This window comes from Culicoides brevitarsis, chromosome 3, assembly GCF_036172545.1.
Source record: "Culicoides brevitarsis isolate CSIRO-B50_1 chromosome 3, AGI_CSIRO_Cbre_v1, whole genome shotgun sequence".
Classification (NCBI taxonomy): domain Eukaryota; kingdom Metazoa; phylum Arthropoda; class Insecta; order Diptera; family Ceratopogonidae; genus Culicoides; species Culicoides brevitarsis.
Genome location: NC_087087.1, coordinates 5,989,806 through 6,002,917, shown reverse-complemented (window position 1 = coordinate 6,002,917; position 13,112 = coordinate 5,989,806). Strand labels below are relative to the sequence as shown.

The 13,112-nt window shown below is 23.3% G+C and overlaps 2 protein-coding genes across 5 annotated transcripts in view; one reads left to right on the top strand and one right to left on the bottom strand.

Annotated features, from left to right (window-relative positions):
* LOC134833046 (protein roadkill) overlaps positions 1–1,126 on the top strand; it is an 84,744-nt gene extending 83,618 nt beyond the window's left edge. Inside the window, exon 9 of one of the 4 annotated variants that reach the window (XM_063847206.1) lies at positions 1,006–1,126. The gene's annotated coding sequence lies outside the window, so the exon portion shown is untranslated. Of the gene's footprint in view, positions 1–956 lie in introns of all 4 variants that reach the window. The other 3 variants (XM_063847208.1, XM_063847204.1, XM_063847207.1) reach the window with 3 other exon arrangements.
* A 7,664-nt stretch (positions 1,127–8,790) lies between these two features.
* On the bottom strand, positions 8,791–9,804 carry LOC134833801 (very long chain fatty acid elongase 4-like). Its single transcript, XM_063848256.1, has 3 exons — positions 9,457–9,804; positions 9,229–9,391; positions 8,791–9,104 (listed from the first exon to the last, which is right to left on the bottom strand). The coding sequence occupies exons 1-3, from the start codon at positions 9,802–9,804 to the stop codon at positions 8,791–8,793; spliced, it is 825 nt and encodes a 274-aa protein (XP_063704326.1).
* Positions 9,805–13,112: the final 3,308 nt, after the last annotated feature.

The following is a 13,112-nucleotide window of genomic DNA, read 5'->3' as shown; positions in this document are numbered from 1 at the left end:
TTTATTAAAAAAAATTTTAAAAAAATTATTAATTAAAAAAAATATTAATAAATTAATTAATTTAAAAAAATTATTAAATTTATTAATTTAAAAATTATTTAAATTAATTAATTTTTTTTTTAAACTAATTTATTTTTAATTAATTTAATTAAATTTTTAATTAAATTATTTTTAATTTTAAAAATTAAAATTATTTTTTTTTTAATTAAAAATAATTAAATAAAAAAAAATAATTTTATTTTTAAATTTAATTTTAAAAATTAAAAAATAATTAAATTAAATTTTAATTAATTTAAATTTAAATTTAATTAAATTTCATAAGAGAAAAAAAATAATTTTTTGTCAAAATTTTTAAAATTAAATTTTTACTGAAAAAAAAATAATTTGTTAAAATTACGCCAAAAATTTCCCGTCGTGCACAAAATAAAAGAACACACCACAAAAAAAAGATACAAAAATGACAAGCAATTGACCCGTTATTTAAATAAATATTAATAAATTCCTATAGAAATATTAGAAGATGATGTTTGATGAAAAAAAAACCCTTAGAATAAAAAAAAATAAATAATTAGGTTTGTTAACAAAAAACAGGACGAATATAAATTTTACGCATGAATGTCTTTCAATCAATGAAGAATCAATCATTATGGTGTTTAATATTGATGTGATGTAGGAGTAAAATTTTTTTAGTTAAAGAGGTTTCGCTTTATTTCTGCATTTTTCTTTTTTTTTATAAATTATTAATTCTACTGCTTTCTGAAAAATTTTCCCTTTAAAAAAAATTATGATTCAAAATAAAAATACTTAATTTTTAATTAATTAATTAAATAAATAATAATTAATTGAAATTTAGTATAAAATATAAATGCTAGTCACAATTTGATTGGTCACGTCGAAAAAAAAAATGTTTAAATTTTATTAAGTCTACCATTCCAATTCATTATTAACTATAATAGATTATTGTATAGAAAAAAACATTGTAAAAAAAAATATTAATTTTTTTAGATTTTTTTTGTACTGGAAACAAAATTAATGTCAAATTTGTATTACTTGCGCCTGAAATTTGAACCGAACAATAAATAAATGTAATAATTAATTAAATAAAAATAATTAAAAAAAAAATCTGATCCCACCAATGATTATCCTGATGAGTTTATGTTTAAATTAATGTTTAAAAATAAATAATTAAATTGTTTTTATTATTTTAGTTTCAAGTTTTTTTCCTGTTTCATTATTAAATTAATAATTGTTTTTTTTTTCTTTGTAATAATTTTCATTCATCAACGATTATAATGTTAAAATACTTATAATTTAGAAAATAATTTACGTAATAATTTTTGGAAATCATTGGTTAAAAAATGCTAAATTTGTTATTTTTAATGTAATTTTAAAAGCAAGTCTTTCATTATTAAAAAAATATATTGTAAAAGTTTCTGTTTGATGCAAAATTAATTTTAAATTATTTTTCGCTTTTTTTAATTAATTAAATAAAAAATGTACAATATTTTGTGTAAATATATATAATTTTGTTTTTTTTTATAATTCCAAAAAAATATCAAATAATTTTCGGAACCTCTTGAAAAATTGTAAATCATATTATATTTTAATACAAACAAAAACTTTCATCATTATCTAAAAAAAAAACATGAATATATAAAAAAAAATATGAATAAAAAAAAAACTTATAAATAATATGTGTTGTCGTTGTATTATAAATAAATATCTTATTAGGAAAAAAGCGCAAAAAAATCATTGACGGTTTTTGATCTCTTTAAATTAAAAAAAAATGCTATTGATTATATATGATGAAAATACCTGCTGTATAATTGATTAATAATATTATTAATTCAACAAAAATAAGAAAAAAAGTTTTTTTTTTTTTTTTGAAAAGAAAAACAAAATATGGTTCATTCCAAAGTTTTATCTTTTTATGTTGTTGCAAATTGAAGTTGTTCAAAATTAATTAATTCATTTTAAGAGAAAAAAAAGAAAATATACAAAAATTTAATAATTGTGTCTCATATATATAACATGAAATATATATGATATTTATAATCAAACGAACAAAAAAAAATAAAATTTTTTGCGTGTGTGTTTGCGTGCATGCATAGCGAGCTTCTTCAACTGATTCGATCAAATTTTGATTTTTTTTTATCGCTTTCACCTTTTTTATTTGTGTGCGCGAATCATCACGCTTGATCCTCCTTTGTACAATATTTATTATACATATATTTTTTTTTTTTAATTTTTACTTAAGAAACTAAACTAAAGAACCGCAAATAAAACAAAAACAAAGCTATTGTTTAAACTAAGAGTTAAAATTAAAAATAAAAAAAAAACGACAAAAAACAGACAAAAAAATTACAAATCATTGAAAAATATAAGTTTAAGTATTTTAAAAAATTAATTCATAAGTAATTAATATTTAAAAAGTTACAATTTCGAGGTTAATTTAATGTTATCAAGAACAAAATACAAACAAAAAAAAAAACAGAAAAAATCTTCATTTGAAATAATTTCTTTGCCATTGTATATATTATGATGAAAGTAAACAATAATAAATAATAATAACTATAAAGATACAAAATAATAAAAAATGATGACATATGAATTGTAAAAAAAATGTTTTTTTCTATATTTGATGGTTCGTGGGAGTCTTTTTTTGAGTTTGGTGAGAATTTTATACAAAGGTAAGTGAACCTAAGGAGTTCAAGAGACCTCAAGAAATTAATTTGAGACCTTAAGAGATTAAGACCTTAAGAGATTAATTTGAGACCTCAAGAGATTAATTTGAGACCTCAAGAAGTTTATTTGAGACCTCAAGAAGTTTATTTGAGACCTTAAGAGATTAATTTGAGACCTTAAGAGATTAATTTGAGACCTCAAGAGATTAATTTGAGACCTCAAGAGATTAATTTGAGACCTCAAGAGATTAATTTAAGACCTCAAGAGATTAATTTAAGACCTCAAGAGATTAATTTGAGACCTCAAGAGGTTTGTTTGAGACCTCAAGATATTAATTTAAGACCTAAAGAGGTTTGTTTTGGACCTCAAGAGAAAAATAAACTCTTTTAACAAAATTTAAGATTTCGAAATATAAATTTAAAACTTTAAAAATTTTAATGTAAGAATCAAAAATTGATTTTAAGACCTCAAATAATAAATTTAAGACCCTAAAAGATAAAATCAGAAAATTAATTGAACCTTTTTTTAAATTAATAAAAAAAATAATATTAAAAATTTAGTCAAAATGAATTGAATCTCAAAATTTTCACAAAAAAAAATTTTTTTGAGTTAAGATTCTTTCATATATGAACGACGCCATAAAAACTTTTGTATCCAAAAATACAAAAATCGCAAAAGAGTTTACTTCATTCTTCTTTTTTTACGCAAATTCTTGTCTCTATTGACGTCATACGCCAACAAAAACATTCGAATTATATTTAACAACAAATAAAAAGATAGAAATAAAAAGGATATTGCCTTTGAGTCAAATGATCGCGTGACGTAGGTTTTTTTCACATGTTGCTGAATCATCAAAACAAAATAAAAACATTAAAAATCCAGTTTTGGCAAAAATGCGAGGTTAATTTTTTTTTAGATGTAAGAAGGACTTTTTTACATCTTTAACCTTTGAAGGACTTTTTTAGAAAAATTTGACACTAAATTATGATGATGAATATTTTTTTTTGAAAAATTTACCTGAACTTTGTGTCATTAACATTGAAATTTAGCTGCGTATATCCGATCGGATCCAGACACCATAAAAGTTGGATTGCGTCACGAGGTAATTTGTTTGTTGACATCGAAGTTAATCATGTAAGGTATTTCCTTTTCGGTTGATGATTTTTCTTTGAAACATATTTTAATTTTTTTTTAATTGAGAGTGAAATTAATTAATTTTTATGAAATTTTAATTAATTTGACGTAATTTTTCAAGGTTATGTTCAAAGATGACAAAGCAATTTTTTTAACAGAAGAAATCCTCGTTAATAAAAAATTTTTGATGTAACATAAACGACAAAAAATAAAAAAAAGTAAAAGTGTCAGAAATTTTGTAAAAAAAAAATAAATCGTTACATGACGAGCCAGACTCAGACAACAAAATATTTCACCTGATTTTGAATAACTTTAATTTTGGGATTTTTTGCAAGATATTTTGACATAGTAACAAAAAAAAAGTTACTTCCAAATAGGAAAAGAAACATTATTATTTCCTTTGTGAAAAAACTGGTTTGCAAGATTTTGATATAATGCCATGTAATAAAATTGACTGCAACAATCAAATAAATTTTGGATGTTCAAAGGTGTGTGTGGTTTGATACGCAATATTTTTGCGTTGTCTCGAGGATTAAGGTGTCAGGTAAGATTTTTATTTTTTATTAATTTATTTTTTGAGTTTTTTTAGTTTTTTCATTAATTTTGGTCAGTCTATAATTTCTTTGTGAATGATGATATGCACACGTGTGGTTCGAATAAAATCGCGACAGATTGTAGGAAACAATATTATGCGAATATAATGACCAATTAATTTTTTAAAAGTTATCGGAGGTAAGTAATGAAAGCGCATTTTTATAAAAATTGAAGTATTAGGTAGATTAATTGAATGAACAATTTTTAATTATTTAAAAATTAATATAAATTGTTTAATTTTTTTAATTTATTAATTAAATTAATTTCAAAAGATAAATTATATTTAAATATATTAATAAAAAAATAAATAAACTAAAAATTAATAAAATTAAAAATATTTTAATTAAAATTAAAATTGATGAGTAAAAATAAAATTAATTAATTATATTTTTATGTTTATTAAAATAATTTATAAATTTTTTAATTAAATTTAATTTAATAAAAAATTTTCAATAAAATTAAATTTTTTTAAACTTTTTAAAAAAAAGGTTTTAATTTTTATAAATTTGTTTTTCATGGGTAAGTATTTTAATTTTTTTTTCAGAATGACGAATTATATTGATGAAAATTTTGAAAATCTACAAAACTGAGCTTATCTAAGTTCATGACGAAAAGAAAGATATATTTCGAAAATCCAAAATCCTATCCTATTCTTTTATCAAACAAAATTAAAAGACGAATGCTCTAACATGATAATAACTGAACATGGTTCGGTCTACTATACATATCGTTACTGAGAAATATTTATTATAGCCTATATTTAAAGAAGGTTGAACATCAACAAAGAATATTACAAATATCGTTATATCATTATATGAAACAAAAAACTATTGCAATTACATTAAAATTAAAAGAGATATCATCATTGAGGGAGAATCCAACGCATTAACTGAACATTGACATATGACTTTAAGCCATTTTTTATAAAGTTTAAAATAATTTATTGAAACAAAAAAAAACTCAGGATGCTTCAAGAAAGATACTTCAAGATCGACAAAGGACATTTGAAAATCATAACAATAATCATTAAAAGCCATGAATCTTAAAACAATAAACCAAATTAACCATGTAATTATTGTCAATTAAATTAAGAACGATCATCTTCACGAGAATCAATCAACTGCGCGTTTACATTTCAGACATTTTTTTTATCCAAAATTAAAATTAAATTATAGAAACTCAGGACTCACGTACAAAAGTGTATTTTCTACACACGTAGCGCGAATGCTTTAAAAACTAAAAAAGAAAAGAGAAGAAATACATCAGATACCTACAGCTTCTTCTCCGCACATACGTGCCATATTCAAATTTAAATGTTTTAGTTTTTGGCACAAATATTTGCATTTAGTTAGTGACTAGCGCTTACCGAATACGGACGGCTTTTTTAAATGAACCGCGAATTATTTTAGTATTTTTTTTTTTCTGTAGCAAAGTGTGATAAAACAAATATTTCAAGAGGAATAGAAATCAATTTCTAAACTCATTATGGCGAACATGGAAACCATAACTTATCTCTACGCGAAATACAATGAATCTCTAAATGGAGCACGTACGTCTTTCACGTGAAAATCTAAAAAAATCAAAAAATAAAAAAATTCATTTATTTTAGAACCGGATGTAGTCGACAAATATTTCCTCATGGGCTCCCCAATGCCTCTCATCACAATTCTCGTGGCATACGTGAGCTATGTGTGCTTCATTGGACCCCGACACATGCGAGACAAGAAGCCTTACAATTTGGAAAATGTCATTATAGGATACAATGCATTCCAAATGTTTTATAACATGTACATGATTTACTTGGTAAGCCAACAAAAATTTTGTGATGGGCGAAATTTTCGAAAAAATGTTACGAAAAAAAATGAAATGTGAAAAAACTACTGTTACGTGATAAAAAAACTAAAACGGGACAAATTCGTGTCAAAATTAAAATTTTAAATATGCGTTTTAGAGATGAACTGATTTTGCCAAGCCTTCGTAAGACATTGAAAAAAACTTGAAAAATATGACAAAACAGGCAAACAAGAAGCAATTTTTAAAAGGTCATCGGATGAAAAAATTTGAAGTGCAAATTTTGAAATGCGCAATTTTTTTTGCTTAATTTAAAATTTAAAAAAATATAAATTACAAAAATGCAGTAAAAAATATAAAGACTAAAAAAATATCTTTTTATGCAAATTGCAATAAAAAAGTGAAATTTAAAAAAATATAATAAAAATTATAATTTTTTTAAAATTAAAATTAAAAAAAATAAAATAAAAAATAAAAAATGCAATTTTATAAAAAAAAATAATTTAAAAAAATAAAAAAAAATTAATTTAAAAAAAAAATAAAAAATTAATTTAAAAAAAAAATTAAATTAATAAAATTAATAATAAATAAAAATTATTAAATTATTTAAAGAAATTAAAATTAAAAGTTCATGACTTCTGAAAAATATGTAAAAAAAATATAATTAATTCAAGTCAAAGAACTTGACACAAATTTTTGTGTAAAAATATCTAAACCAGTTTCCAGAACCATCTTCAGTTCTCTTGTTTCCTGTTTTCTCATAGTCAGCAGATTTTAGACTTATTGACGTTCATGCAAATTTTTTTTATTTCTAAAATGACTCCTAAACCGGTTTAACATCTTTCCCAAATTTATATATATTTTTTTCAAATAAAATTTTTGTTTGAAAAAAATAAAAGTTGATAAATTCGGGTTGAGTGCTATTACGTAATTATTACTTTATTTTTGAATTTTATTAACATACTTTTTTTTTGCAGTATTACAGAGAGAAGCATTTCCCCACATATTTCTTATCGTTTAATTGCGCATATGTTCCGGAAGATGAAAAGAGAGCTTATTTCATGGCAGTAAGTGTAAAAAAAGTTTTTAAAATTTTTTTTAATTAATTATTTAATTATTAATTTTTTTTAAATTTAATTTTAAAATAATTTTTAAATTTCATTAAGTTTGAAAAAAATTAATTTAATTTAAAAAAAAAATAATTATTTATTTAATTTTTTTACATTTAATTTTTAAATAATTTTAAAATTTAAAAGTTTAAAAAAAAAAAAAATTAAATAAAAGAATTAAAATAAAATAAAAAAAAATAAAAAAAAAAAATAAAATAAAAAAAAATATAAAATAAAATTAAAAAAAATTAATTTTATTTAATTTTAATTTAATTTTTTTTTTCAATTTTCAGGCTTACAGCGGTTTTTGGGTCTTCTTCTTCAACAAACTCATCGATTTAGCTGACACTGTATTCTTCATCTTGCGCAAAAAACAAAACCAAGTAACAGTATTGCACGTTTATCATCACGTTGGAACGCTCGCCATCACGTGGTATTTGCTGAAATACCATCCGGGTAACGAGCCATCTATCGTGGGAATTCTCAACTCGATCGTGCATTCCGTCATGTACTTTTACTACCTCATTGCTGCCTTGGGACCCGCTTATCGTAAATACCTTTGGTGGAAGAAATACATCACATGGATCCAAATTACTCAATTCATCCTCATTTTGTCGTATAACGTAATTGCGCTTTGCATTAGTTGCGACTTGAACAAAAATGTCTTGATGGCGATTTCAATTCATGCCTTTGTTAATTTATGCATGTTCTTGAACTTTTACTACCAAGCGTACATTAAGCCCGAAAAACAGAAGAAATTAAAGACAGAAATCAATGGAAATACGATCAAAGAAAGAACTAAGGCAGAATAAAATGATGCGAAGGGTTTTCTTTAGGATTTTAATGAACTTTTTGATATATTTATAAGTAAATTTGAGAATAAATGATATTTTTTATGTAAAAAAACAACACATTTTTATTAAATTTATTGGTATACTTATTTAGCTGACAAAATTATATTTTTTCTTTATTATTTGTATGTTATATGAATGTACTATATATGTTATATACATATAATTTTTATATTATATACATATATTTTGTGTATTTTATAGATAATAATTATATATTATACAAATATAACTTATATATTATGTATATATAACATATATAGTATATGATATACTTTGTACTTAATTTTTTTATTACTATATATTAAAAATTTGAGCATAATATCTATAATTGAGTTATTTTTCATCGATTAATGTTCTAATTTTTGATATTTAGTATTAAAATTATTATATATAAAGTATATACATATACTATATATGTTATATATACATAATATATAAGTTATATTTATATAATATACAAATTATATTTATGTAATATTCAAAATATATGTATATAATATATAAATTATATGTATATAACATATATAGTACATTCATATAACATACATATCATATAGAAAAAAAATAATTTTGTCTTATAATAATAATTTTTAAAAATATTAAATTAAAAAAAATCTTAAAATTTAATCCTTCTTTTTGCCTAATTTCTCCTTTTCATTATAAGTCTTCTTATAAAAGTCCGAGAACAAGAATATATGGAAAATAGCATTTATAATAACTGCATAGATAACAACTTTGTTCCATTGGCAACTCAAAAAGATCGCCGCCGTCATATGGAAAAATATGTAGAAGAATTGAACGAGTTGCAAAACTGTCAAATACTTTTTCCACCAAAGATACTTCTTATAAGCAGGTCCGAGAGCAGCTACCAAATAATAGGCATACATAACGACATGAACTGCACTGTTGAATAATCCAACGACTAACGATTCGGGACCTAAAAGTGAATGGAAACGTCTTGTTATTAACTTGTTCTCATAAAAAAGTTGAAAAAAATTCAAAAGTTTATTGCATATCTTTAGGGGTTTTTAAAAATTTTGAATTAAATGACAGATTTTTACCTGTAGCGTATTTCAAGATGCACCAAGAGAACAAAATAACTCCGATATGATGGTAAACATGCAAAAAACTGACATGATTTTGCTTTTTTCGCAGAACAAAGAAGCAAGTATCAACTAAATCGATTAATTTTGCCATCGTATAATACCACATTCCATTAAAAAGCTAAATTTTGAAAATTTTAAACTCATAAAGCTTCAAAAAAAAAAAAGAAAAAATTAAAATCTTACCCCAGTTTTAAAATGCAAATCCTCCTTTTCATTAATACTTGTGCAGCCAAATCCGTAAAAGTATTGCAAGAAATATCGAGTGTCGAAAATTCTCGTTACAAGAAAGGCGGAAATCACAACTTGCATCGCATTGTAAGCGATAATGATGGTTTTCAGCTCGAAAGGCTTCCGATTTCTCATGAAACGAGGTCCGATGAAGAGCACAAAGGAGAGATATGAGATGAGGATGAAAAAAACTGGTCCGGGAGACTTCATGAGAAACCATTGATCGACTTCTGGATCAGCGCCGATTTTGTAGTCGTTGTATTTGTCGACGAGCCGATCCCACAGAGACATTGTAGAAGTCATTTTTGAGGTTTTTGGAGATTTTGGCTAATGACAAGGAGAGCCAATTCTGGAAAGAAAAGGTAAGAAGAAAATTTTTTTGATTAATTTATTTTCAAGGTTCACAATTTCATTAATTAAAAATTTAATTAATTAATTTAATAAAAAAAAAATTGACTCCTCAAGTCACATTTTCGTACTCCTCATGGCCCTTTTGCAATTTCATACAATTTCATCAAAACCATGTCAAAGGAAATTTTTTTCAGTTTCAATTTTTTAACAGTTTTGAGTTAAAAAATAATTTAAAATGATAAATTAGAGCCCTCTGACAAATTTTTATCCATTTGGAGCAAAATTTGACAAAAATTGCTTTGACACAGTTTTTGACACAGTTTTTTTGCTCTTGATTTAGTTTTTAAAACAAAACTATGTCAAAGGAAAATTTTTTTTTCAGTTTCAATTTTTTGGCAGTTTTGAGTTATAAAATGATTAAAAATGATAAATTAGAGCACTCTGACAAATTTTTATCCATTTGGAGCAAAATTTGACAAAAATTGCTTTGACACAGTTTTTGACACAGTTTTTTTGCTCTTGATTTAGTTTTTAAAACAAAACTATGTCAAAGGAAAATTTTTTTTTCAGTTTCAATTTTTGGCAGTTTTGAGTTATAAAATGATTAAAAATGATAAATTAGAGCTCTCTGACAAATTTTTATCCATTTGGAGCAAAATTTGACAAAAATTGCTTTGACACAGTTTTTGACACAGTTTTTTTGCTCTTGATTTAGTTTTTAAAACAAAACTATGTCAAAGAAAAAATTTTTTTCAGTTTCAATTTTTTGGCAGTTTTAAGTTAGAAAATGATTAAAAATGATAAATTAGAGCCCTCTGACAAATTTTTATCCATTTGGAGCAAAATTTGACAAAAATTGCTTTGACACAGTTTTTGACACAGTTTTTTTGCTCTTGATTTAGTTTTTAAAACAAAACTATGTCAAAGGAAAAAAATTTTTTTCAGTTTCAATTTTTTGGCAGTTTTAAGTTAGAAAATGATTAAAAATGATAAATTAGAGCCCTCTGACAAATTTTTATCCATTTGGAGCAAAATTTGACAAAAATTGCTTTGACACAGTTTTTGACACAGTTTTTTTGCTCTTGATTTAGTTTTTAAAACAAAACTATGTCAAAGAAAATTTTTTTTTTCAGTTTCAATTTTTTGGCAGTTTTAAGTTAGAAAATGATTAAAAATGATAAATTAGAGCCCTCTGACAAATTTTTATCCATTTGGAGCAAAATTTGACAAAAATTGCTTTGACACAGTTTTTGACACAGTTTTTTTGCTCTTGATTTAGTTTTTAAAACAAAACTATGTCAAAGAAAATTTTTTTTTTCAGTTTCAATTTTTTGGCAGTTTTAAGTTAGAAAATGATTAAAAATGATAAATTAGAGCCCTCTGACAAATTTTTATCCATTTGGAGCAAAATTTGACAAAAATTGCTTTGACACAGTTTTTGACACAGTTTTTTTGCTCTTGATTTAGTTTTTAAAACAAAACTATGTCAAAGAAAATTTTTTTTTTCAGTTTCAATTTTTTGGCAGTTTTGAGAAAATGATTAAAAATGATAAATTAGAGCCCTCTGACAAATTTTTATCCATTTGGAGCAAAATTTGACAAAAATTGCTTTGACACAGTTTTTGACACAGTTTTTTTGCTCTTGATTTAGTTTTTAAAACAAAACTATGTCAAAGAAAATTTTTTTTTTCAGTTTCAATTTTTTGGCAGTTTTAAGATAGAAAATGATTAAAAATGATAAATTAGAGCCATTTTTATCCATTTGGCAAAATTTGTTTTTGACACAGTTATTTAGTTTTTAAAACAAAACTGTGTCAAAGAAAAAAAAATTTTTCAGTTTTGAGTTATAAAATGATTAAAAATGATAAATTAGAGCCCTCTGACAAATTTTTATCCATTTGGAGCAAAATTTGACAAAAATTGCTTTGACACAGTTTTTGACACAGTTTTTTTGCTCTTGATTTAGTTTTTAAAACAAAACTATGTCAAAGAAATTTTTTTTTTCAGTTTCAATTTTTTGGCAGTTTTAAATTAGAAAATGATTACAAATGATAAATTAGAGCCCTCTGACAAATTTTTATCCATTTGGAGCAAAATTTGACAAAAATTGCTTTGACACAGTTTTTGACACAGTTTTTTTGCTCTTGATTTAGTTTTTAAAACAAAACTATGTCAAAGGAAAAAAAATTTTTCAGATTCAATTTTTTGGCAGTTTTAAGTTAGAAAATGATTAAAAATGATAAATTAGAGCCCTCTGACAAATTTTTATCCATTTGGAGCAAAATTTGACAAAAATTGCTTTGACACAGTTTTTGACACAGTTTTTTTGCTCTTGATTTAGTTTTTAAAACAAAACTATGTCAAAGAAATTTTTTTTTTCAGTTTCAATTTTTTGGCAGTTTTAAATTAGAAAATGATTAAAAATGATAAATTAGAGCCCTCTGACAAATTTTTATCCATTTGGAGCAAAATTTGACAAAAATTGCTTTGACACAGTTTTTGACACAGTTTTTTTGCTCTTGATTTAGTTTTTAAAACAAAACTATGTCAAAGAAATTTTTTTTTTCAGTTTCAATTTTTTGGCAGTTTTAAATTAGAAAATGATTAAAAATGATAAATTAGAGCCCTCTGACAAATTTTTATCCATTTGGAGCAAAATTTGACAAAAATTGCTTTGACACAGTTTTTGACACAGTTTTTTTGCTCTTGATTTAGTTTTTAAAACAAAACTATGTCAAAGGAAAAAAATTTTTTCAGATTCAATTTTTTGGCAGTTTTAAGTTAGAAAATGATTAAAAATGATAAATTAGAGCCCTCTGACAAATTTTTATCCATTTGGAGCAAAATTTGACAAAAATTGCTTTGACACAGTTTTTGACACAGTTTTTTTGCTCTTGATTTAGTTTTTAAAACAAAACTATGTCAAAGGAAAATTTTTTTTTCAGTTTCAATTTTTTGGCAGTTTTGAGTTATAAAATGATTAAAAATGATAAATTAGAGCTCTCTGACAAATTTTTATCCATTTGGAGCAAAATTTGACAAAAAATGTTTTGACACAGTTTTTTTTGCTCTTGATTTAGTTTTTAACACAAAACTATGTCAAAGGAAAAATTTTTTTTCAGTTTCAATTTTTTGGCAGTTTTGAGTTGAAAAATGATTAAAAATGATAAATTAGAGCTCTCTGACAAATTTTTATCCATTTGGAGCAAAATTTGACAAAAATTGCTTTGACACAGTTTTTGACACAGTTTTTTTGCTCT

Coding starts and splice junctions, on each gene's coding strand:
- LOC134833801 (XM_063848256.1), bottom strand. CDS start 9,804: ATGACTTCTACAATGTCTCTGTGGGATCGGCTCGTCGACAAATACAAC. Junction 9,392..9,456: donor ATTTGCATTTTAAAACTGGG/GTAAGATTTTAA, acceptor TTCAAAATTTAG/CTTTTTAATGGAATGTGGTA. Junction 9,105..9,228: donor CATCTTGAAATACGCTACAG/GTAAAAATCTGT, acceptor ATTCACTTTTAG/GTCCCGAATCGTTAGTCGTT.